This window comes from Solanum pennellii, chromosome 10 (assembly GCF_001406875.1).
Source record: "Solanum pennellii chromosome 10, SPENNV200".
NCBI classification, from domain to species: Eukaryota; Viridiplantae; Streptophyta; class Magnoliopsida; order Solanales; family Solanaceae; genus Solanum; species Solanum pennellii.
In genome coordinates, this window is record NC_028646.1 from 12,291,554 (window position 1) to 12,318,604 (window position 27,051).

The 27,051-nt window shown below is 34.2% G+C and overlaps 1 protein-coding gene and 2 pseudogenes across 1 annotated transcript; 2 read left to right on the top strand and 1 right to left on the bottom strand.

The window, feature by feature from the left end:
• Positions 1–5,411: 5,411 nt before the first annotated feature.
• On the bottom strand, positions 5,412–6,403 carry LOC107001076 (annotated as a pseudogene).
• A 4,860-nt stretch (positions 6,404–11,263) lies between these two features.
• LOC107001077 lies at positions 11,264–13,013 on the top strand (annotated as a pseudogene).
• Positions 13,014–21,304: 8,291 nt separating this feature from the next.
• Positions 21,305–22,146, top strand: LOC107001078. The gene is made up of 2 exons (XM_015199262.1): positions 21,305–21,734; positions 21,989–22,146. The coding sequence occupies exons 1-2, from the start codon at positions 21,305–21,307 to the stop codon at positions 22,144–22,146; spliced, it is 588 nt and encodes a 195-aa protein (XP_015054748.1).
• The last annotated feature ends 4,905 nt before the right edge of the window (positions 22,147–27,051 follow it).

A 27,051-nucleotide genomic window follows, 5' to 3' on the forward strand; every position in this document is an offset into this window, starting at 1 on the left:
TGAGGGGTGGGGTGGAAGAGTAGGGGGAGGGGATGGGGTGAGGGAGGAAATCTGCCAGCTTTAAAAGATGAAGATTATATGGACTTGCAAAAGGCTGCAAACCAAAGACTTTACTTTTTAGCATTCAGTGTGAGTTTTTGAGTAGGCTTTATAGGACTTGTATAGAATAATAACAGTAAAATTATTTTCTTTTTCTTATAAAACAATAAAAAAATATTTAAGTTCTTGCTTGAGTTTGTAGTGACATGTCGGACTATTAGACACTTTTTTTTTCTTCATTTAGTTCCTTACATTTTTTATTTATTTAGAAGAGTTATAACTTTCCTTATGAAAGTTTGGGACTTTGAGAGATATAATATAAAAGTAATATGACATTTGAATAGAAACCCTATTAATGTACTAACACAATAGCTAGGTTGGCCATCCTCAACTCTCCAACTCGCTTGGAAAAGAAAAGAAAAAAAAAAGAATCACACTTTTTATTTCACACTTTTATCTTCTTCCTTCAATAATATATTCTCTCTTTACCCCAAAAAATGCGATTCAGTGGATGAGGTTGCTTTTTTCTTAATCAGACATCTTGCATTTGATTCTTAGAGATAGACAAATTATTGATTGATCTTTTTTTAATCAGAGATCTCGCATTCGATTGCTACATAGGAAACAATCCCTGATAGGAAGTGTCTTCCCCTAAATGGGGGTCCTAAGCAGCACAGATCTAGAATACTCAGATTTCAATATGAGTATCGATCAAACACCACTTTGGAAAACCAAATATACATTATCTCTTGTATGTTTATTATTACTTGAGGAGTCTCAAGCTAGAATAACCACTGACTGATTGTGTAAACATAAGCAAATGTTTAATGACTATTTTACCCTTGTCTGTGAAAGGAAATTTCTTTGAACCCTCTTGCCTTGAAAGTTTGTGGCTATTAGGAAGGACCAGATAATGCTGAGGAAGTTCCGGTCACTCTCAATGGTTATAATTTTTTTCTTTTTTCTCGTTTCCCACTCGGTGTTGGAGTCTACATTGTTTTATAAGTCTTGGGTAAATCCATTTTCAGGTTTAGGCTGTGTATCGATCGGTTCAATTTGATTTGAAGTTTTTTGGTTCAATTTATTGGTTATTGGTTTGTACAAACACTAAATCGTTATAAAAGATTTTGTAAAAATCCAAGTTTAGGATTGCATAACAATTGATTCGGTTTAATGTTGAAATGTTCGATTTCACTTGTTGATTTGTAGGCATGCTAATTTGTTATAAACCATTAAGATATTAACTTATTGATAACCGATAGTTATGATTGAGTTGTAATTTGATCATTATATTTGATATAAAAATTAATAATTTAAAAACAGTTATAACCAAAGTGACAAACCACAACCACCCCTAAGTGTTGGGACCCTAAGGCCCAACATATTTAGATGGATGGATGTGAAATTTAAAAGAATATTCAAATATAAATGGTCATATTTGAATGAAGACATAAAACACACATTAAAAACATTAAAATGAGAAAATGTCAATTTTAATATAATTAAATACTGACCTATGTAGACATTCAAATACACTAGCTAGTTTACAGCAATGACACTGATGATTAAAGTTACTAGTTGTGTTTGATTATTGTTTTTGCAATGTATTTTTCATTTACAAAAAAATGAAATGTAATTTAAACCTGAAATATAATTTAATAACGTTTTATAAACACAAAACAAATTAGGGTATATATATTTGACTATTTGAGAATGAAAAATATAATAAAAGTAAAAACAAAGTAATGGATGTTCTCCAAATTTCAAATGCAATTTTGAGTTGTATTGAAATATTTCATTGCAAAAACATTTGATTCTGAAATAAAAGGAAAAACAAATCGACAAAAAAATGTAAAAACGTTTCATGGCCAAAGATTTGAAAGTAGTCATTTAGCCAAGAGACTTTGTAGGCATTTGACCATGAAAAAGAAAACAATATACATTTTATTTGAATTTTTCAACGTTGGAGTTTTATTTGACGAAACATTTTTGCAATAAATAAATAAATATATATTTAGAATTTGAATGTATTTTTTAAAATATGATTTATGCTCACAATTTTTAAAAACTATCAAAATTATCCAACTCAACTAATTTATCTTAATTATACAATTAAATTTGCTTTAAAAGAGTAATATCTAAAAAAAATTAGTCTAATAACGTCATAAATTCGATCTATTATGTGAGCTACTATGTATTATTATAAATATTTTGTCACTTTATTTGAAATGGTTGAAATTGAAGTTGAAGATGATTAACTTGATAAAAGATGCAAAGTCTTGAAAAATTGTTAGAATAAATTATCTTTATGATGTACTCATTTTGAAGTTCAAAACCGTCAACTCTAACATAAAAATATATAATACTAATACAATATAGTCTCCATCAACATTGTAATGATCCTCAATGTTATTTTCTTTATATTGCTTTATTTCCGGTGTTAGAGCTTTCTAATAGTGGTCATTTATGACTTGTTGGAATTAATAATTTGATCACATGATAGTTCGTTTGATTTTTATTTGAGTTTATGTGTTTTGAAGCTTTTAAAACTTGAATGGTTGACTTTGATCAAAACTTCAAGTAAACAGCCTAGAATACAATTTTGATGATTCTGTTAGCTCTAGAATATTGAGTTTGATCTGAAAAGACCTTTGGGGGTGGCCCCTAGGCTTCTGGGCTCATTTCAAGCTATTTTGTGGATTTTGGCTTAATAAATGGAACTTGAGTGTGAGATCCACTTTTTATTGAGAAAAATTTACATTGAAAATTTTGACATCCAAGTTAAATATAGAATATCAAATTTGATGGAGGTAGCATATAATTACTACTAGAAATTTGGCTTACGACAACAGTTTCATATGTGTTGCAATAGGACAGAAAACTGTTGCCATAGAGCTACAACAACGTTTTGTGAACCGTCTCATCTGCTCGCATTACTATAACTCTATTGTAACAGGTAGTGTAATGGTTCTCAAAACTGTTGCTATTGGGGCCTCTATTGCAACGATTTTCCTTCGATCTATAGGCACTATAATATTACAACAATTGTAACCGTTAAGAACTGTTGCATTAGGGGTTGTGGTAACTGTTAGATATCATTGCAATAGAGTCCATTGCAATAGCTTGATCATATTGACAACACTTTTTAAATATTATGGCAACAGTTGTTATTGATATTGTAATAGTTTTATTTTCTATTGTAACCAATCTATATGAATATACAGATTTCCCCAAACACGAAATCAACAATTTATAAAAAAAGTTCTCTAAATCAAATCACGAAAGGAAACGACTAATTATATAGTGGAATCCTACATATATAATTCGAAATATCCTAGTTACAATATCCATAAAGGTAAAATATACCAAAACACATGTTTTCAATAGTTTGCTTTTCCATACTAATAGATATTAAAACAAAAGATTGTTGCTTAACAAAAGACTCAAAATGTCAAGAAACAAAAGAGAGTTGAGCTAAATTAATAGGATTCTACTGCTTTCATCATCCTCCTGCTTAACAAAAGTCTCAAATATATCAAGTAAGGTCTTCATCACTACTACTTTCATCCTCCTCCTACTGGTTATCTTCTCCACCTATAAAAGACCATAATCAAAAGTTTATTGAGGGACAGAACAAAGAACCAAACTATACCAAACAATTTCCAGGGGAAGGAAATTTAACAGCAAGGGACAAAAAAATGATCTCAAGAAAACTGAAGAATATGATAAGAGAAAGAAAACTCAAAGGGAGATCCAAATCTGAAAACTCCACTTAACAGATAAACAAATGCATGTTATCACTTATAACTGAAGACAAGAAAGAAACAAACTACTAGCAGGAAAAAAGTAACAAAAGGCAGCACATTTAAACAGAGGCAGAAACAGTTTTGGATAAGAACATCAAACTATAACCTACTCTTTTATCCTATAAGGAGATCAAATGTCTTTACATTTTCAATACAGGATTTTGAGTTCTTTACTCTTTTCTTGTTCTTCAATTGAGGTGCGATCATCCTGTGTTAGTTCTCTTAGTAGATCAACACAGGATTACCAAAATTATGAAATTTCTTAAGTAATGAATGATTAAACCAACTACTTTAGATGTGAGAAAGTTCAGCACATCATCTTCATTTTTCTGTCCCTGATGAACAACGACAAAATCATAAGGGATTTCATTATGTCGATGGCAAAAATAGACAAAATCATCAATGGATCTAAAAGAGCCTCAATTTCAAAATGGAATTTTTGTATCTGAATAGATAATGAAAGATTAAAATAGTAATTTGAAATCATTCTTCCACTTTTTTTGTGAAAAATCATAGAACACCTGCAGTTTTTAGAATATTCAATACTAGTATCATCAATACCCTTTTAAAGGGATGCCTTAACAATCATGCATAGACTACCTTCACTGATAAAGAATAACACATGAAAATATAATATATAGTCTAACAAAGAACACAGTTCAATGCAATAACTTTTTTGCCTTATCTATTAAAAATTTACATATCATACATTGATTACCTTCACTAATAAAGCATAACACATGTCAATATATTATATCGCATAATGAAGCACAGAGTTCAGTTCAATAACTTCTGTTGCACTATATGTTAAATTTACAAAATTTTCTATCTCTCACCCAAATCCTTAATGGTGACAAGATTTCAGATTAGGTTGCTTTTCACTTCACCGAAACCATGTGATTTATAAGTTCCACCTTAGATAAGTGTGTAGATCTTCCCCACAAAGGCCCCCTAAGATTACAACCATGATGGAAATCAACAAGCAGAGACAGAGCCACAACCTTAACTAAGGTAGCTGAGAATATACTACAAGGTAGTTGAGAATGGACAATGATATATGGAAATGAAACCCCCTTCAAGATCCAAAACCCCCTTCTCATATTCATCACATTTTGATAAACATTAAAATTAAAGAAGAAAAAAAACTCAAAGGGAGATCCAAATTTGAAACCTCCAATACTTTAATTCATGCCACACTTGTGCTAGTGCAGAAACAACATTAATACATACACAGAGACAGCACATTCAAACAATCGCACAAACAATCCATAAACAACATTGATACATAGACATATATTACAACACATTCAAACAGTCACAGAAATATCCAAAAACAACTTTGATACATAGACAAAGGCAACACATTCAAACAGTCGCAGAAATAGTGCAAAAATAACAGTGATACATAGACATAGGCAGAACATTCAGATAGTCGTAGAAACAGTCCAGAAACAACATCAATATATTGACATAGGCAGCACATTCAAGCCAAGCTACTGTGGAAGCGAAGAAGAAGAAAAACAATAACTTTGATACCTTGATTGTTTTTGCTAGAAGATGGATGATTTAACGGTTGCATATATTCTTGTGGTGATTGAGCACCCAATGAGGCCAACGTGGCAACATTCAATTGAAGTCCTAGGTACATACGCTTAAGTCATCCAAGAACATCATTTGTAACTTCTTGGTGTATAGCTTCTTTTTGCTGTTCTAATTTTTCCAACATCCTTTGATGCATCCTCTCTTCCAGTTCCTCCATTTTTTTCCATCCTCTCATCATTAGAAGTTAAACAAGGTTCAGAAAGCACTTTCCTTGTCAAAGTAGTTTTTGTAACTCCTAGTCCATACAATCTCAGGCTCCCTGGGTGTTCATTTCCCATGACTGCTATAGAAGCATCAAATGATTGATCGTCATCTTCACTCTGTCGACCTTGAAGTTTCTCCATTTCAGCCTGCAAATCAAAGTCAAAAAAATCATGTATTTAAGAACAAATAATGTATCTTAACAACCTTATAACCCATTAAAATTCATACAATTTTACTAATTGTATCTTCGTTGGTGTCCTTGTATACTCGACCAGGTTTTCTTGATCTTGTAGCCACAAAGAGTTCTTTAGATGTCAGCTCAACGGGACTTTCCTTCTCTTTTTTCTAATAACATAGAGTTGGTATTAAAGATCTTTTATGGCAACAAGTTCATATTTAATAAATAACAGAAGAACATACTAAATTATTGCGTATCACAACAAAACTTGTTTTACCAGTAGTATGTGGATTCATCCATTTTTTTCGATTTTTGGTATTTCTTTCACTCATTTCCTGTAAATAAATGAGTCTGTAAATTCTACGTAAACTTAAAATTGAATCAAAAACAAAAAAATGAATCAATAAGAAATTAAAATATAAATCTGACCATGAATTTTTCAGAGGCCCAATATTTGAGAAGATCCTTAAATCAAATTCTGAAACATCTTTGGGCTTATTTGCCATTCGAAAATCATCATTATCATATTATTATAATGTTTCTGATACAAGTCATTCTTATACTTTCTCCGAGTATTCTTAATTCCATCCAAAGCCCATAGTTTTGCACTTTCAGGAATATCATATTTCTCCTACAATTTGTTCTTTATATTAGTAAAAAGTATGAAAAGTTTATAACTAAAATTGGAAATGCAGGAACTCAAACCAGAGTATACTCCCACAAATCATCTTTTGTGTCCATATTCTTCCAATTATGAATGTTTAGAGGATAAAGCATCGCATTCCTTGCCAAGGTTCCAAGAGAACTCCCCAACTCTGTTACAACAACATTAGTAGGACCAATGGGTTGATTGTACCTATTCAACACAACCAACTTACACTCTTTTTGCCCATGTACACTTTGCATTACTGTACTACCTCTTTTTTTTTTTTTTTGAGTTATAGGGCCTACAATATATGAAGCAAAGTTAAACAACATATAAACAATGTTAACTGATTTTACAATTCCAGTACATTTAAATATTTAGAAATGAATTTATATGTTTTTACCTAGTTCTCCTGATAGGTCATTTTCTTCTAAATTCTGTGTCTCTTGTTCCACGTGGTTCTGTATATCACATTCCTCTACAGTAGGAGATTCTCTTGGAACATGTTGCAATTGTTTCTCTGAAATTTGTGCTACTACAGTGGAAGAATTCATAGGTGCTTGTGGCATTTCTTTCTGCACAATTTGTGCTTTTAAAGTGGAGAGATTTGGAGGCACATGTTGCTGTGGTTTCTGCATTGATCTTGCTAATAATCTCGAACAACTTTGAGGCATTTCATCCATTTTAGACTGTGCTTTCAAAGTACAAGAATTCTTAGGCACTTGTGGCAATTCTTCTTGTAATTTTTTTCCTACAAGAGTAGAGGAATTTTGCAGCAGAATAGATGGAGCATTCCCTTTTGATCTCAGTGAAGAAATCCTTTTGTGAGCCATAGATGTAAGTGTTCCAGCTTGCACATATTGTTATCCTTTTCCTTTTTTGTTTTGTTTTGAAGTCCTTTCCTTCCTCATGACTATCAAATCTGTTAAAACTACATATATGAATAAGAATCAGTTCTTGTTAAGCACAATATAAGGTACATGTGCATCATATACAATAACAAGGCTAAGATACTTAAGAAACACAGACCTTCCTATAGTCCTAGCCCGTCAGTAGTGTTGTTGAGACTCCCTTTAATGATTTACTAGCTAACCTGCAAATTGAAGGTGAATCACCTGAAACAAATGAGAATATAATTTTAAGAAAAAAGAATAAAATAAACATGTATTTCTAAGGAAAAGACATTTATCACTCACTCAAAATCAAATAAACATGTATTTACAAGACATTCAAAAATTATTTATTAATCATCATCAAATCCCAATCAGTATCATCATAGTCATCCTCCTCTTCCGACGTTTCCATAGTTGTATCCTCTGAAAATTGAGCATTAGATGACATATCAACAACATCAACAGGAACATCGTCTCTTGACCATCTCATGTCAACATCGGATAATCGATATGAGGGACCAATATCTTCACTTAGCTCTCTAAAAAATGTATCTCCAATATTAGGACAATTTTCTTCCTCCAAGTCATAAAAATCAACAGGCACTTTATTCCTTGCATAATAAACATTCTTCTCAATTGGATCCGCCACATAAAATACTTGATGCACTTGAGACGCCAACACAAAAAGGTCATCTGTACTTCGTGATTTGTTGAAGTACACACGAGTTAACCCATATTCATCTATTTCATTATGAAACCAATCACATCTAAATAGTACAACACTAAACAATTGTAATAATCAACCTCAATGATATCTTGAATAGCCCCATAATATATAACCTCTCCATCAATGGGATTCTGATTTCGAGCACTAGCAAAACTATCAGTTGTCGCTGATAAAGTCACTCCACTATTTTGAGACTTGCATGAGTAATCACATTTTAATGTATGAAATCGGTTTCCATTAATGAAATATGCATTATATATTTTGGTTGCCACTCAATTAGGCCCTTTAGCTAGCCATCTTAACTGATTAGGCACTTCAACATTTTTAACTTTCTCTTTGAACCATTTGCCAAATTCCTGACTATGACTCTTTGCTCTTGTCCATACATTTGATCTAATATTACTATCAATTAACTCTTATGCTCCATGCAAGTATGAGTAATTCAAGTTTGAATATCAGGCATTTATAATTAAATTTTTAAGTGCCTTGTCATAATCAAAAAAATAAAATTTAAATTATATATAATTACTTTGTTTTTATCTTACTTGATAAATTCTTCCAATGCTTCATCACCATTATTGAAGAGAACATATCAATGTACTTCACTAGATAACTCTAGATCCATTGTAACAGTCTTTCCATTTCCAACTGGATGCCTAAGCTTAGGAAACAAAAGGGACAAATTATCTTCCTCTTTTTCAACAACCTCGTCATCCTCAGTTGGTACCTACTGAATGGTGTCTTCACTCCATAGTGTAGGTTTCTCGAACCAAAGATCAAGAACTTTTCAACATCAAATCCCTTTGCTATACAACTTCAGGATAACGTCGATTACGAACAAGACCCTTGAACTTACACATTTTTATCTCACTGGAATACATCCACCAAAGATGAATTGGACCACCCAATCTAATTTCATCAACCAAATGTACAGGCAAATGTTCCATTATATCAAAAAAAGATGGAGGAAAAATCTTTTCAAGCTCACATACAATTTCTTTGATTTCAATCTGCATTGGCTCAAGATCTGCTCGCCTTATAACCTTACTGCATATAAATTTAAAGAAGTTCCCCAACCTAATCAAGGCTAATGAAACATTCTTCGGCAATCCTTTTCGAACCGCAATTTGGATCAAGTAATGCAATATAAAATGAGCATCATGGCTTTTGTACCATGATATTTTCATTTCATACACATCCACACAATCTGATATGTTTGAGGCAAATCCTTTTGGTAATTTTGCTTTTTTTAAGACAGTGCAAAATAATCGTTTTTTTTCTGGCTTCACGGTAAAACAAGATTTTCCATTTGTATCATCTTTCCTTGGATGAAGCTCCTTTTGTATCCCTATTTCTTGCAAGTCATAACGAGAATTAATGTGATCTTTTGACTTTTCTGGGATATCTAATAAAGTCCCAAGCTAACTATCACATATATTTTTCTCAATATGCATCACATCAAGATAGTGCCTCAACATATTATGTTTCCAATATGGTAATTCAAAAAAGATGGATATTTTCTTCCATGGACCCTCATTATTTCGACGTCTTTTCTTGTTGGCCTTTCCAAAAACATCGTTGAAATCAGCCAATTCTTCAAAGACTTCTATGCCCGACAAGGATGTAGGTTCAAGTCTATCATCCTCCTCTCCATTAATTTTTTTTCTCTCTTCTAAATGGATGATCAGGAGCAAAAAAGCCTGATGACCTAAGTAACACATTTTACGATTATGTTTGAGATATTGAGAGCATGTGTCATAGTTACATGTGGGGAACACTAATTTTCCCTTAGTACTCCATCCGAAAAGCATTGATACCGCTGGAAAATCACTAATTGTTCACATTAAAGCTGCACGTATTTGAAATGTTTGATTTGTATGAGCATCATATGTTTCTATCCCAAACTCCCATAGTTCCTTCAATTCAGCAATTAATGGTTGTAGATACACATCTATATCTTGTCCAGGAGATGATGGCCCTTGAATGATCATCGACAACATCATATACTCTGGCTTCATGCAAATCCACGGTGATAAATTATAGTTCATCAACATAACAAGCCAAGTACTATGGGAGATGCTCATGGTTCGAAATGGATTGAAACCATCACTTGAAAGCCCCAATCGAACATTACGAGGATCATTTGAGAAGTTTGGATGCATAGAATCAAAATCCTTCCAAGCTTCTCCATCAGCAGGATGCCTTAAGTTCCCATCATTAGGTCGTTCAGAATCATGCCATCTCATTTCAACAGCTGTTTCAAGACACATAAACATTCTCTGAAGCCTAGGCTTTAAAGGAAAGTAGCTTAAAATCTTTGCTGGTGTTTTAGAGGTCGAATATATCGTGTCATCACCCTCATTGGACCATCTAGAAGATCCACACACAGAGCAATTATCTTTCTGTGCATTTTCATTCCAAAATAACATGCAATCGTTAGGGCATGCATGTATTTTGTCATAGCCGATACCCAAGTCTTTTATCATTTTTTAGCTTTATTGAAAGACTCGGGCAGTTGAGCAAAGGGAAATGCTTCGTTTAACAAGTTTAACAGATCAATAAAAGCCACATCACTCAACCCATGTAGGGATTTAGCAAGTATAACCGAATGATGAAACTCAACTTACTGAAGTTCTCACACCCTGGATATAACTCTTTTTTTCCTTCATACAGTAATTTAAAAAATCTCTTTGGATCTTCAGATAGCCCTTCTCTCTCTCCTTCACCATGACTTGTTTCACCATCTATATTTCGAAATATATCATGAAGTAGTCCATCAATATCATCATGGCTGCGTGAAAGTTGTGTATTTCGTGAGGAAACTCTCTCCCCGTGAAAAATCCATTTGTTGTATCCATCCACAAATCCATTTACAATCAAGTGATCCTCCACCACATTTCTTAATGCCAATAATGATTGATGCATATTTTGCAAGGGCATAATATTTCATTTCCTTTTGAAGCTCATTGAAATGCCTTATCACGAAGATCATTCACTCCACTAATATATTTATCACTGCATCATCTCATACTCATCCAACTTCTATCTAAATTATCCATTGATATCTAGTGACAAAGACAGATAAAAAGAATCAAATTTATGATAAACTATGAAATAAAAAAAAAACAGCAGTGTATTACACAGGAACAAAGATATCTCAAAATGTACATGGAGAATATGTAGTTTAAACATATTGCAATCACAATACAATTTACAATAAGCATTACATAACTTTTCTTAATATATGAAAGTTCCGTATAAATTTTCTTTTTGATAAAAATCAAGGCAGAACATTCCTTAAAAGTATCCTTACAGATTTTCAAAAAAGTATCCCAATAGATAAATTTTTTGACTAAAATCAAGGCAGAACATTCCTTAAAAGTGATAAAACGGAATTTTAATGCAAATAATATTGATCTCGAATTTTAGGATGTTTTAGATTTTCATGTCACATTGTCTAAAACGAACAGTGAAATTTAGTTTTTTCCACTTTCATGCTAATGTATCTCTTGTTTCCTGTTGCTCTATGTAACTCTTTAACAATAATGAAATCGAAATTTCTCACATAGATATTCAAGCGAGAGGATAAATACATCAAATACACTAACTACACCTCAACGATTAAAGGAAAAAGAAGAGATTAAAGAAGAAAACCTCAACAGCTCAAACTTGAAGTTTCTTTGGCTATAACCTCAAAGATGTCAGAATATCAGGATTTCTCCGATTTCACAAGCAAACCTTCAGCCCTCAATTTCCTTTGATTTCACAACAATTTCTAGAGATAACAATAGTCAAACTGAGTGTATGTCTCTATAATTATCCAATTCTAACAATTGAATCAAATACCCATGAAACAACATATGTAAACAGTTTAAAAGAAAGATACACACAAGTAAGTCATTTTTGAGCACTGTCATCAATATGTCTCGTTAAATCACTGTTCATTACTCAAATCAGATTAAAACACAACTGAAACAGTAGCCCCTGCTAAGAAAATTTTAACGTGAAATCCAATAAATTAGAGGCCCAAAGTTCAACTTAAAATTATATACAAGAAGAACTTACTATAATATTCAATTGCTTTCACATTTGTGTGAAACCAGTAGCACATTTTAGTACCCACCAGTAGCAAATTTTAGATAATTCTATTCTCATGTTAATTTTATCTCTTATTTCCTATTGCTCTAACTTAAATCATCAACAATAATGTAAGTGATAGGTAAAATCAATCAAGACGTAATCAATACAAGGATATTCAAACCCGATTGAATAACTCATGGACAACAAATTCAACATCAATTTCAAGTTAAATGGGTCTAGATCAGCAGTCAATTTAACCATAAATACAACCAAATATTAAACCAACAATAGCTACAACTTAACGAAAAAGAACCCACAAATAGAGAAATACATCAAATACACTAACCACATCGAAATACTAACCCACAAAAGGGCTCAAGCTGAAGCAGAAGGAAAGACTCCTGAAACAAAGAAACCCATTATTGTTAAGTATGGGCTTAAGCACATCATTTATCTTATTGAGCAGAATAAAGCTCAGTTGGTAGTGATTGCTCATGACGTGGACCCAATAGAGTTGGTTTTCTGGCTTCCTGCGCTATGCAAAAAGATGGAAATTCCTTACTGCATTGTGAAGGGCAAAGCTCATTTAGGATCGATCGTGCATAAGAAAACTGCTTCAGCCTTGTGTTTGACTGCCGTGAAGAATGAGGACAAAATGGAGTTCAACAGAATTTTGGAGGCCATTAAGGCTAACTTCAATGACAAGTATGAAGAGAAAAGGAAGAAGTAGGGTGGTGGTATCATGGGCTCTAAGTCACAGGCCAGAACCAAGGCCAAGAAAAGAGTTCTCGCCAAGGAAGCTGCCTAGAGATTGAAGTATACACTGCAATTTGATTAATGAGATTCTCTGTCAAGTTTTGTATTTGGTTCACATGCTTAACAATGTTAAAGATGTTAATTTGACAAGTACCCCTTTATGTTTGCCTTGACAATGCCTTATTAGACATTTTGTTAGATATTTAGTTGAGTTGATTATTTTATGGCACCGAATTCCGCAGCTATTCAGATTATTACTACACTAAACTAAAAAAAAACATCCACATACTAAAGACAAAAGAAGAGATTCAAGAACAAAACCTCAAAAGTTCAAATGAAGTTTCTTCAACTATAACCTCAAAAATTTGAGAACAAAACCTTCAGTTGTTGAAGAAAAAAACATCAAGATTTCTCATATTTCACAAGCAAATCTTCAGCCCTCTATTTTCTTCGATTTCACAACAATTTCTAGTGAGAATAGTAGCCAAACTCAGTCTGTCGCTATAATTATTCAACTCTAATAATTGAATCAAATACCCAACAAAAACAGTAGCACTACTCAGAAAATTACAACTTCAAATCCAATAAATTAGAGGCCCAAAGTTCAACTTGAATAACTCATGGACAAGAAATACAACATCAATTTCGAGTTAAATAGGTCTAGAACAGTGAATTTCACCATAAATCCAACAAAACATTAAACCCACAATAGCTACAACTTGATGAAAAAGAACCCACAAATAGAGAAATACTTCACATACACTGACCACACCCAAATATTAAAGACAAAAGAAGAGATTCAAGAAGAAAACCTCAAAAGTTTAAACTTATAGTTTCTTTAGCTGTAACCTCAAAGATTGAAGAAGAGAACCTCCAAGAGTTGAAGAAGAAAACCTCCGTTTCCTTAGATTTGACAAGAAAATATACAACCATCCATTTCATTAGATTTCAGAGATGGTTTAAAGAGAGAAACAAGTTTAGATTCGAAGAAAAAAAATGGGTTTATGTCTGCCCTAAAATCACGGACATGAAGAACAACTTACCATCTTCCATCGTTCCGCATCTACTAAGCCCCACAACTTCTATTCGTCCATCGTCGTTCTTCTGCTAAGCTCCAAACAAAGAGAAAGAGAAGAGGAAATGAGCCTGTACGTATTCTGCTTGTGGTAATTAGGTCAAAGAGAAAGAGAAGAGGAAGATAAATTAGGAAAGGATCCTGTACTTTAGGAAAGGAGCTTGTGGAAATGTTTGTCTAATTTCTATCGATAAAGAGAAAAATAATTTTACTTAAAAAAATTAATTAATAATAAAATTAGATGAAAATTTTGGCGGGGTTAGCGAAAGTAATAGAGGGAAATTATGGAGGGATTTAATATAGAATTGTTCCAATAGAGTAATAGTCACAATAAATGTTGCCATGATTACTTTATGGCAACGATAACAGTAACTGTTGCAATATAGATGGTCTATTGCAACGGTTTTCACACAATGGTAACGGATTTATTACTTAGTCGTAGCAATAATATCCAATCCATTTGGCAACGACTCAAACTGTTGCAATAGACCCTCTATAGTAACGGTGGCTTAAGTGTTGCTAAAAAATCCGTTGCCGTAGGCCTAATTTCTAGTAGTGATAATTCGTTTATGTGTATGAATTTCTGAACCGATCTCAAGCATCCGAGAGGAGTCCACTGAGACATAGCTTATTTGGCTGGTGCACTTTGTTGGTGCAGCCGCCCAAGCGGTTCTGGCACCACTTAAGCAAAAGCCGCTTTAGCCATGGAGAGTGTCACTTAAACAGGGATTGTAAGCTAAAGGGTTAGCCACTTTAGCAACTCTGGCCTCACTTAAGTTGTGCTCACTTTAGCGAGTCTCTACATATATTAAATAAATAACTAATATATGTTTATAAATATATTTAGCGCAAAAGCCCGTCAAAAAAATGAGGGACAACGTCGTAAATGACATCGTTTCTTTGAGAGATGCTGTCATCCATTTTGTTGTCCGTTGGTTTTAATATTTTTTTAGTAGTGATTATCCCTAGTTTAAATTTCATAACCCTAATTATGTGTTTAGCTACTCATAACTAGTTATAAATAATAACTAATATAATTCAAACTACAAAAGAACATTTATAATGTACACATTTAATTAATGCAAATCTTGCAAGAGAATCTTGTTTATCACACAATAATCTTCCAGTAAGCTAATTAAACTCTAAAAACTATGAACAATGAATTTTATATGCTATGAGTAATCTGTGGTGAATTCAGAATTTTGTGATAGCAGTTGCTTACTTTTTTTTAACGTAAAGTTATTACTGGTTATATACATAATCTTGATGCAATATTATTATAAACGTCACATGTAATATAGTTCATAATTGAAAATGTTATTCATAGGTATATTTTGCTATTAAAAAAAGAAAAAAACATCACTTTAAAGGGGATATGATCCCTCACCCATTGAAACTAAAGGCTTTTATCATCCCACTCTTAACCATCGAACCATAAAAGACTAATATCTTTATTATAAAATTCACATATAATATAGTTCAAAAATGAAAATGTTATTCATAGGTATACTTTGTTTTAAATTTTAATCTATCTTTTGGATCTTTTCTTGCTAATTTTGACCTGAAATCAACCTAATCATAATCACAATACATATTCAACAAATACTTGGATATTCATAAGTTTATACTAAAAACTTAGCTAAATAAAGAATAAGAGGATAAAATATGATAATTGAATACATAACTAAACCCCTGAGATAATTGTCATATATAATTAAGAAGAATTAGCCAGAACAAAGAACATTGTAATCTAGCAAAGAAAAGGAAACAATCAAGTCAGTATGACTTTTTGAAATTTAAGGTTTATATAATGATCATTAGATATTTCTAATGTTGTAATTATTTAATTAAGAATAAAATAAAAAATTTAAAAATGAAATTGTTTTGAAATTTTTTTCTTAAACGGAGTAAAAAGGAAAAAATAACTTATAAAATGACACAAAGAAAATACTTCTTTTATCTTAATTTGTGTGATCTACTCTTTCTTTCCGTCTTCTTTCATAAAATGATGCCGTTTATACTCGCAAACAATTTAACTTAGTAAATTTTAGCTTTTAATTTTTTTTTAAACTTTAGCTTTAAAAAGTAATTTTTAAATTTTAGCTTTTAAGAAACTAATTTTTAACTACACAAATCTTATAACTTATGAAATCATCTTTTATTGGATAGATTTGAGGTGTGGTGAAAACCATCACATAAAATGAGGGAGGCAATATTGAATTTTGTGGCCCAAATAATTTCTATTTAGCTTTCTTTGGTGTTGAGTCAACTAGAATTGGTTTAGGAATAGCATAGTGGTACTAGTTATTGCTCTATGAGTTCCAATACTTCAATTATACCCCTAGCCCCAGACCAATGAACCCCCCCCAGCCTCAGTAATAGGCTGGGAAAAGAAGTTAAGTTTCTTTAAAGGACAAGTAAAAATATAATCATTATATTTATATTGTACTTTCTTGATTTCTTTTTACTAGTAAAAATATAATCATTATATTATACTTTTTCGTTTTTTTACTGATATAGTTCGACTTTTTACTTATTCTTTTTTACTTGTTATTTTTGACAAATTAAGAAAAGAAAATATCTTTTTAGTTGTTGTACTCTCAAAATATTTAGAGCTTAATATATTTTTGAAAAAGATAGAATATATTTGATGAGTAAATTAATTTTGAAATTCTAATAATTAATAGAGGTAAAATAATAAATTCACTATAATAATTATTTTTTTCTTAATAAATGCGTCAATTTAAAAATAGATAAATAAATAGGGACATTGAGNTATATATAATATTCTATTTTAACTTCAAGTAGGAAGTGTGTGTTATAACTATATATGCCATTTCGCAACTAGGCAGCATAGAGATGCTTAATTTCATTATAATATCGATAAGGGTGGGGATAAGATTAATAAGATTTTTTTTTTTAAAATTTTGAATTAGATGTATCAAGTTTGAATTCTAGATTAAAATTTTTTTATTAAAAATATTTTTTCTTTATTGAATTTTACCTAATACGAATCTGAATTAGTCAAGATTCTAATACAAATATTAAATATCAAGCAAAAATAAAAATAAAACATCCCTGATAATATTTTTTTTTTTTAGGGGTGGGTTTGTAAATAGGGACCAGAAGAAATTTAAGTTTATTTTACTACACAATAATTTTAAATTCTCATTTCATAATAAATGTTGTTCGTTCAGAATTGACTATAATGTTTGTACCTAATAAAAGCATTCAATATTCTTTGATAATAGTCCAATCAAATTTTCATGTTAACTTCACTTGATTATAAGAGAGATCAATTAGCTAAACACATTTTAACAATAATTAGCTAGAAATTGCTGATAAATTTTTAAGCATATTGACAAGTGTCCAACATCGGATACTCTTTAAGTTTCTTATTTCAAGCACTAATAACGGATCTTGAGTCTCAACCACAAACAATGCACAATTGTAATAATTAAATTTATTTTTAACAAAATTAAATATAATTTATGAAATATTACAATACGAAATATAAACTTATCGAATATAGTAGGAAACTATAAACTTCTGCCATTGGCGTGCTTTTACGAACTTAGTACACATTTTGGTTTTTAACAGTTTTGTGAATTGATAAATTTTAGCCAAAAATACAGGTCGACACCTAATTTATAGCCTAATTAATAAGATCATGACAAAAAACCCAATAGTTCCACATTTTCAAGTTTTTTTTTTTTAAAATTATTTAGGTTGGCGTAGACATTACTTTCTCTTCGTTTTTTTTCTAATTATGTTATTACTTGTTGTGCCTCATTTCTAAGTCAGCACACGTGTGCACCATTTCATAAAATAATACATAGTTTAAGATCAAATGACATCATCATAATTTGAAATCTAACTACAGGAATAGTAAATATCGTGAGTCATGTACATGTCTAGATGTTCCACAGAGTAACCATGGAGCCAATGGCGGAGCCATGTATTCCGTAAAGGATATTAAAATTTCTGAAGAGTCTATACTTTTTTAACGGAGTAGGTGTACAAAATATTTATTTTTACTGATGAGTGAGTGCATCCAAATTTTTTAAAAAAATTATATATTACTAAATTACAAAATGATATGGAAACTTCTTTCCTTATACGGAAACTTAAAATTATAAAACTGTCAATGCTATAAGTCAAAACTAATGGAGAAAGGTCAACAAAAACAATTTTAGCTACTGTTTGAATATACTCCCTCTAGTTTATATTTAGTGAATTGTTGAAATTTTGTTCATGATTCGAAATAACTGAATATTTCAAAGTTCAAGAGAATTGTTGAAACTTCTTTTCCCATATTTGTAACACCATGGTATTTGAAAGACCTAGAATTAGAAAGAACTATTTTGGAAAGAGTAAAAATTGGAAAATTTTGGCAAGTTATGCTAAGTATGAGTTTTAGGTCAACTTCAAACGACCATAACATTTAGTACATGATGCGTTAGATGACCCATAAGATATCAAATAAAAGGTCTTAGAATCCTCTTTCCAAGGCCACCGAGTTTGATAATTTTCGAGCTCGTATGAGGAAGATATACCCATTTTGGAGTAAGGCTATCGAGTTAAGGAAAGCTATCCAAATTTAAGAGGGGTATTTTGGTCTTTTCCTTTCACTATAAAATTTATTTCATTTTTAGTAATTAATTAGAGGTCTAAATTGAATTGGTTCAGTTTACACAATCATAATTAATGCTAGGGTTTTGGAAAAGAGTTCAAGAAGAGAAAAGAGGAGAAAGGTCAAGAGTTCGTCAAGTTTTTGAGGATTTTGTTGCGAATTTCGCCAAGGGTTTGATCTCTAAGAGGTATGTGGGGTTACATAGCATTGAGCTCGTTCACCCACGCGCCAATCATGATTAATTCAGCATAATTTCGTTCTTGAAAGCAAATGATTTGAGTTCTTGATGAGCTTTCTTGAAGTTTCTTTCATAATCTTGAATGTTGATATTTTGATAAGTTCTTGAGATAATTGTATGAGTTTTCAGGTTGTTTTTGAGTATATTCTTGTATACTAATGTTGGATATTTGAATCTTAGTGATTGTGGAACAATCCATTCGTATCTATATGAATTGGGGGTTAGAAAATTAAGTAAGACAATTCGTCAAAATTTTGGAGAAAAGCGGCGGGGCGCCGAGCCACTCAATGCACCCCAAGTCTGGTCATGCAGTATGGGTCGTGTTTCAACGCAACTCTCAATTTTCTCCAACCATCCTACTGTAGTTCAGGGTCTAGCGCCCTGTGCCCCTCAGTACGCAAGGGCCGCCAGGTCCTCTACCCTTTCTCACTTCTTTCCGTTTGAGTTCCCTCGAATCATACCTATGTTCTTTAGTTGATTTTTACACTCTAAGGTATGCTAAAACTCGATAGATCATCCATAACATGAGATCATAACTCTTGAATCCGTAATTCAAATTCAAGGTTAAGTTAAGAGTCAAGTCTTTTACAATTGTTTTAAACTTATTTTAAGACTTAACATTGAGTTTGAGGAAGAGGAGAGCCGAGTTTATTTCCTTTAAAATGATATGTGGGAACTAATTATTTCCAAGAGTAAATATTTTCACATTTAAGATGAGAGGAACACCGATTCTCAAAAGAGTTTTCAAAGCAGTTTTAGCACCATCTCTTATAGAAGATTTTTTGAGTAATAATATCAAACCCCAGAAAAAAGTCATGTTTTTAAATATATGAGCTAGTTATATTTTTGGAGTAGTATTGAGCACCGATATAGAAACGATCTTAGATAAATCAAAGTCTCCATAATCTATGTAGCTAACGTGATTAGTAAGGATCATAATTCTTAGATGATTCCTTAATGCTTTTTAGTATAGACTAGTGGGTCCACTTAGTAGTAGGTTTTATATCCCGTCAAAGTAAAGAACAGTTCTGGCAGCGTGGGCTAGACGTTGTATCATCACATAGCTCATAGTGACGTCGTTGATTAGAGAAACTCCCACAGACTTATTTTTATCATTATATATAGAAACAGAGTTCATATTGTATTTTATAATACATGATATTATCATTTACATGTTTTAAACTTTTTCTTATGTTGTATATTTGTTTCTGCTTTATATTGAAATGAGTTGAGTAGAGTTGAGACAAGGTAAGTGTTTCAGTTCTACTTCAAGCTTATGTCTTCTTTTAAATTTCCCCTCACATGATCATATATTCAATGTACTGACATCATTTAGCCAACATCATCTTATGATGCGAATATAAGTAACTAGGATCAACATCCAGTGCTTCATTGATCCAGTCGAGTTTCAGAGTCATTTGGTAAGTCTCCTTGCTTTTGAAGGATCCCTTTCGTATGTTTGTTATTCAATTTTCTTTGATCAGGGGTCTTATCCCGACATCCCTCATAATATTATAAGTTTCATAAATAGATAGACACTAGTTTTTGAGTCTTTTCATTTTCATTTTGTCTATGTTGAGACTTGAGTCGACACTTTGGCTAGTTGAATGTTTATATCTAAGGCATTTTAAGTTTAGTTTGAGATAGTTGAGTAAAATTTGCATTGATTTCTTTTATTAATGCTTAAAGTTTCCTGCTGAGAGTCTATCCAGTCCAAGGGTTCGCTTGAGGCAGCAATGGTTCTTGAGTGCCAATCTCGTCTAGGATATAGGCTCGAGGCATGACAAAGCACAAAGTTTAAGAGTCCTAAGGTGTCTATGAATTCGTGTTTGTAGAGTCCTAGTTATCAGTGTGAAGCGCGCCATATCTATAATAAGGAGGCTGCAACATTTAGGAACTATCTCATTTCTTTCATACTCATTTCGTGTGATATCGTTCATCTCTAAAAGTCTCATTCTAACTCGTGCTTGCGCGTATCTTTTAGATCATGCCTCTACGAAGAGCTGTACGAGGTCGTGCTAAGATGAATGTCGAGGATCAAGGGGTACCTAATGCATCATAAGTGCAATCCCAAGGAGAGGTCACTAATACCAAGTTCCGAAATCTATCCGGATGTTGACGAAGTTGTGACCAACGAAGATGGGAAACTAAGAGAGAATCAATAGGAAGTGGTTGATACTTCTAGGATCCGTGAGTTCTTACGGATGAATCTTCCATATTTCATTGGTTCAAGTGCCACTAAGGATCCAAAAAATTTGTGGAAGAGTGTGAGAAAGTTTTTAAGGCGATGTATGTTGCTGATACTGAGCGAGTGGAACTAGTTGCATACCAACTGAAGGGTATTGCTAGAATCTGGTTTTACCAATGTAAGAAAGGTAGAGCTAAGGGTGCATCGATGGTGAGTTGGGCTGTGTTTGGAGTGCCTTCATGGGGGCTTTTCTTTCCCATGATCTAAGAAAAGCAAGGATAAGAGAATTTCTCACCCTTAAGCAAGAATTTATGAGTGTGCATAAGTATAACCTTAAGTTCACCCAATTGTTCCATTTTGCCCCGGAGATAGTTGCTGACATGAGGATCCAGATGAGTCTGTTTGTTGTTGGGTTGTCTTGTCTGTCAAGTAAGGATGGAAAGGCGACTATGCTAATAGGGGATATGGACATAGCAAGACTAATGATCCATGTGCATCAGGTTGAGAAAGATAAGCTGAGGGATAGAGAAGTGTTCAAAAACAAGAAAGATAAGACAACAGGGAATAAGTCTGAGCAGGAGAAGAATAATGCAAACTGTTCATCATTCCAACATAAGCAAAATGGACCTGCGCCATCATTTTCTAGTGCACCTTCACCAAGCAATAAATGTGAGTTAAATAATCAAAATTCATAAATCTTCAGAGCTAAAACTGTATTGTCTCAAGGTAGTGTGGAATAAGGAGGAAATGAGACCTATGCATGTGCTAAGTGTGGTAGAATCTACTAAGGAGTGTGTCATGATGGCTCCACTAGTTTCTTTAAGTGTGGTCAAAAGAGTCACTTCATGAAAGAGTGCCCTAAGAAATGGCAAGGCGGTGGAAATAGGGGAATAGAGCCCAATCTTTTTCACTCGCTCCACCAGATAGAGCTGTACCTAGAGGAACTACTTTAGGGACAGACAAAGGGTCAAACCGTCTTTATTCTATCACTAGTCGCCAAGAGGAAGAGAATTCTCCAGATGTTTTCACTGGTATGATAAAAGTCTTTACTTTTGATGCTTATGATTTGCTTGATGTATAGAGAGTCTAAGTTTTACGACTCCTTATATTGCCATGAATTTTGATATTCTTCTTGAGTAACTTCTTAAACCCTTCACTGTTTCTACACCTGTTGCTGAGTCTATTTTAGCTAAGAGAGTTTGTTGTGGTTGTACAATTTCTGTCAATCACAAGGACACCATAAATGACTTAACTGAGTTAGATATGGTAGGTGTTGATGTCATTCTAGGTATGGATTATCTTCACGCCTGTTATGCCTCAATCGATTGTAGAACTTGAGTAGTTAAGTTTTAGTTTTCGAATGTGCTAGTTATTGAATGGATTAGTAATTCAGTAGTGCCTATGGGTCATTTTATTTCTTACCTTAAGGCGAGAAAGTTAGTCTCCAAGGGGTGCATCTATCACTTAGTCCGAGTTAATGACTCTAGTGTTGAGACACCACCTATTCAGTCAGTTCTAATAGTGAATGAGTTTCAAACAGTCTTTCTAGATGATATTCTCGGAGTCCCTCTTGAGAGAGAAATAGAACTTGGTATAGATATTCTTCTTGAGACTCGTTCTGTCTCTATTTTGACATAGAGAATGACTCCAATAGAGTTGAAAGGTTAAAAGAGCAATCAAAAGATCTTGATTTGGTCAAGTGTCTCACCTTAGGGCGTTCCAGTCTTATTTGTTAGAAATAAAGATGACTCTTGATGTACCGTGGTTTCACGGTACTTTCAATGCTTTTTCCTTAAGTTTAGTGTGTGTCTAAGGCCTCTTTGAAGTAGTTTTGTATTTTTCTCTGTGTTTGTAGGAAAACGTCCAGAACAAAAACGCTGAAGACTGTGCTGAAATTTGCAGAAGTGATGACCTACGGAGCCATCGACGGTCCATTGACTCATCGACGGTCCGTAGGTGGCAACCTTCGTTTGAAGATTTATGCTGCTAAGGAAATATCGGGGAATTCTGACCAAGTTTGGGGCTATGGAAGGGATGACGATCATCGACGGACCGTCCTGGAAAACCGTTGGTGTTAACAGAATGTAGCCCCAGCACCTGATTTTGAAAAGATTCTAAGTATGGAGCAATGAAGACCATCGACGGACCGCAGGTCCATTGACGGACCGTTGTTTGGGTCGGCTGATGGTAACAGAATGATGGAGAAGATAGCAGCTGAAAAAGAGTTGAAGTATGGACCGATGGAGGCGTCGANTTGGAAATTTTGAATATTTGTTTAACTTAAGTTAATTAATCGATAGTTTATGGGCTAAAGTGATAATTTATTTAAGACCCTATACTATTTAACCTTTATTTAATAAAATATGTGGGTAAAACCTATCACAATTAGTACTTAATAAATTCATAAAAGGAAAAGAAGGAAGGAGAAAGACGGAACGGACGAAGGGTTTCGGCATCTTGCGAACTGCTTCAGGTAATTGCATCAAGTCTACATGTTCTTCAATAATTTATACATATATATGCATGCCTGAAACTAATATTATATTAAAATGGGAGGGGAATGATTTGTCCATAAGGTTGTAGGCTAAATAGGTGTCATATACCCATTACTCTTCACACTTAACGTTGTACCAATTTTTGTTTTTTTTGCCTTTAATGTAGTGATGATTTGGCAGCCATTGCCTTTAGTTTAGAATTAGTCCTTAGGAAATAAGAGTTTAGATATTATGAATAGGATACAGTATGGTATTGTGACGGAACATTTGTATGGTTCAAGATTTTATCTGAAGCTTAAATCTGATATGAAGGTGTCTAGTAACCATGATGAGGTTTTACTTGTTCAAGCATGATCTTTATGTGGTTATTTTTGACCTGCGACTGTTGCCCGAATTGCTTTTCATCATTTAGAAGTCAAAAGACATATTTGTTTCAACTTGGCTTATTAAAAATAAAAATAATAATAATAATTAAAACTTGACCCTAGGCTTGAAACTTGAAATTTCGATAATTGAAATATCAATTGACCTTAACATTAGGAACTTGATTGTATACTCGAGTAAGTTTCAGAGTGAGTTTAGAGTCTAGACTAGACACAAAGTAATGTGGATATTTTTCATCTTGAAATCTTATTATGGACACTTATTTGAATAGATTGTTTTGAGTTGGAAGTTCAACAAAAAGGGAAGACTCAAGTTCCAAAGTGATTGTTCTACTATTTGAGGCAAGTGGATTTCTAAACCCTTGTTAAGCGTATGAAATTCGTGCATTTTCTTGTGTGATGTTGAGAATGATTTGGAGACTTGTTGCTTAATTGTTGGTGTTGTATTCCTTGTTGTAAATTGAGCTTTGGTATCAAAATGGTTATCTCCTCATTTTTCATTTGAGCATGTAATTTGCATTGTACTTGAGACATGGTTGTGGTAAGAGGATGTACCATTTCGAGGGTCGTATCGCGCGCCGCGATGGATATCATATTTCGAGGGACGTATCGCGCGCCGCGAAGGTTACTATTATCGAGGGTCGTGTCGTGCGCCGCGACAGATGCATGGACAGATATGTCCCCCATGGGTCCCGGACTGAGAGACAGCGGGTGTGTATCGTTAGGGAAGACATGCATCACTATACTTGACATTGCATCTCATGGCATTACACATTTTATTATTGATGAACTTGAACATGTGTTTTGTTGATCTTGTGAGTGTTTCTCTGTGAAGCTTGTGACTGTTGAATATTGAGTTGTTATTGAGAATGTGTAAACTGATAGAGTGTGGTTATTGAGTTGTGTGTTTGGTAAACTGTAAACTATTAGACTGTAGCGTGGAGGTTTAGATATGGTGTAAGAAGTGCCCGTATTTTGTTCACTTAACTTGTGTTTAGAGGTTTGCTTGTTGGGTACCGCGTGGTTTGGTACTCACCCCTTGCTTCTACAAATTTTTGTAGGATACGAGCCTGGATCTTCGTGATACCTGTCATTCTTTTCGTTTCCGAGGCATCTTGTGGAGGATTGTGAGGTAGCTGCTTGTCATCTCAGCGAACTTTCCTACTCCAGTTTATGACTTTGTTTTTACTTGAAAGACAACTTCATTTAGACTTCTATTTTATTTCAATTCTAATATTTACATTAGAGGCTTGTGCACGTGACAACCTGATTTTGGGGATTGGATTAATATGACTTGGTTTCATAATAGGAATTGTTGTTGGATTGTCATTTACTTCCGCACTTTGTTAGATATTTGGTTTTAGGCTGACTTGTCTTGGTGGGATAAGACGAGTGCCATCACACCCATTTTTGGGTCGTGACAAAATGGTATCAGAGCCCCAGGTTCATAGGTCTCACGTGTATACAAGCCGAGTCTACGTAGAGTCTCAAGGATCAGTACGGAGACGTCTGTACTTATCTTTGAGAGGCTACAAGGATTACTAGGAAAACTTCTTTTTGTTCATTCTTTCTCATCGTGCGTAGTCACCTTCTTTAGTACTGAGTTGTTGTATACTCTTTTGACAGATGACGAGAACTAGAACTAATGTTACTGGTGGTAGAGGGGAGGCACTTCCCGAGGCAGTTGTTGAGGCCCCAGCTAGAGGTAGGGGTAGATCTCGAGCTAGAGGTCGTGCTAGTAGTGCGACAGTAGCCAGAGGTCGTGGACGTGGAGCAGCACCAGTGAGAGGTCGTGCTAGAGAGGTCTCTACCGAACCTCAGATTGATGACAGAGAGGACCAGGTTCCTCCAGATCCCGTAGTCACACCTTTGCTTCAGGATACGCTATTGAGGGTGTTAAGTGTGTTAGAGGGCTTTTCTCAGGGTGGTGGTGCAACTACCACACCACATGACTCTCGTACTAGAGAGGGGGCTCAGACCCAAGAGCAGCAACAAGCTCCGGTTGTTCAGGATGCGGTGGGGCAACTACCAGTAGATCCCGCGGTTCAGAATGATATTGCACCAGCAGTTGGGGGTCAAGTTGCATCGATGGTTGTTCTGACAGAGGATGAGCAGCGTAGGTATGAGAGATTTCGAAAGATGGACCCACCTCAGTTTCAGGGTGGGAAGAGCGAGGACGCTCATGAGTTTCTAACTACCTGCCGAGAGTTACTAGAGGTGGTTGGATTAGCTGAGTCACATGGGGTTAGATATGCTACACTCCAGCTTCGTGGACCAGCGAGAGACTGGTGGAGGACTTATTCGGGATGTTTGCCAGTTGGATCTCCTCCAGTGACTTGGGAGCAGTTTGCTAGCGCATTCCAAGATCGTTTTATCCCATGGAGCGTGAGAGAGGAGAGTCGCTTGAGGTTTGAGAGTCTGAGACAGGATGGTTTATCGGTTACAGAGTATGAGGCGCGTTTTTGCCAGTTGTCTAGGCATGCGTTGGCCATTATTCCAAATGAGACAGAGAGGATCCGCAGATTCGTGAGGGGATTGACTTTCTCTATCAGGTCAGCTGTGTTTCGGACATCTAGGGAGGGGACTTCTTTCCAGTCCATTGTGAGCGCCGCCAAAGAGGCGGAATTGATGGAGAGAGAGGAGTTTGGGGACCCTAAAAGGGCCCGTATATCAGGCCAGTTTCATGGTGCCTCATCTGGAGGTAGGGGATCACAGAGAGTGAGTGGTTCTTTTCAGCAGCGGGGACCTATTCATGCATCTATGCCGACATTTGAGGGTGGCCAGACATCTAGGGGTTCTTATGGCCCGGGTCAGGGCTCGTACGGTTCACAGCAGCAACCTACAGGGCGAGGAAATTATAGGGGGTTTTCAGGGTCCACACAGCAGTTCCCAGGTCAGAAATTTTATTTTACTTGTGGAGATCCCGATCATCTAATGCGGCAGTGTACTTCTCAAAGGGGTCGTGGTGGGCCTCGACCTAATTCTTCATTCCAGACTAGACCACCAACACCACAGCGTAGAGGTCGTGGCAGAGTTCAGTCAGGTAGAGGTGATAGAGTTTCTAGTAGTGGTGTTGCAGCTCAGCAGAGTGGGGGTAGAGGTACCACC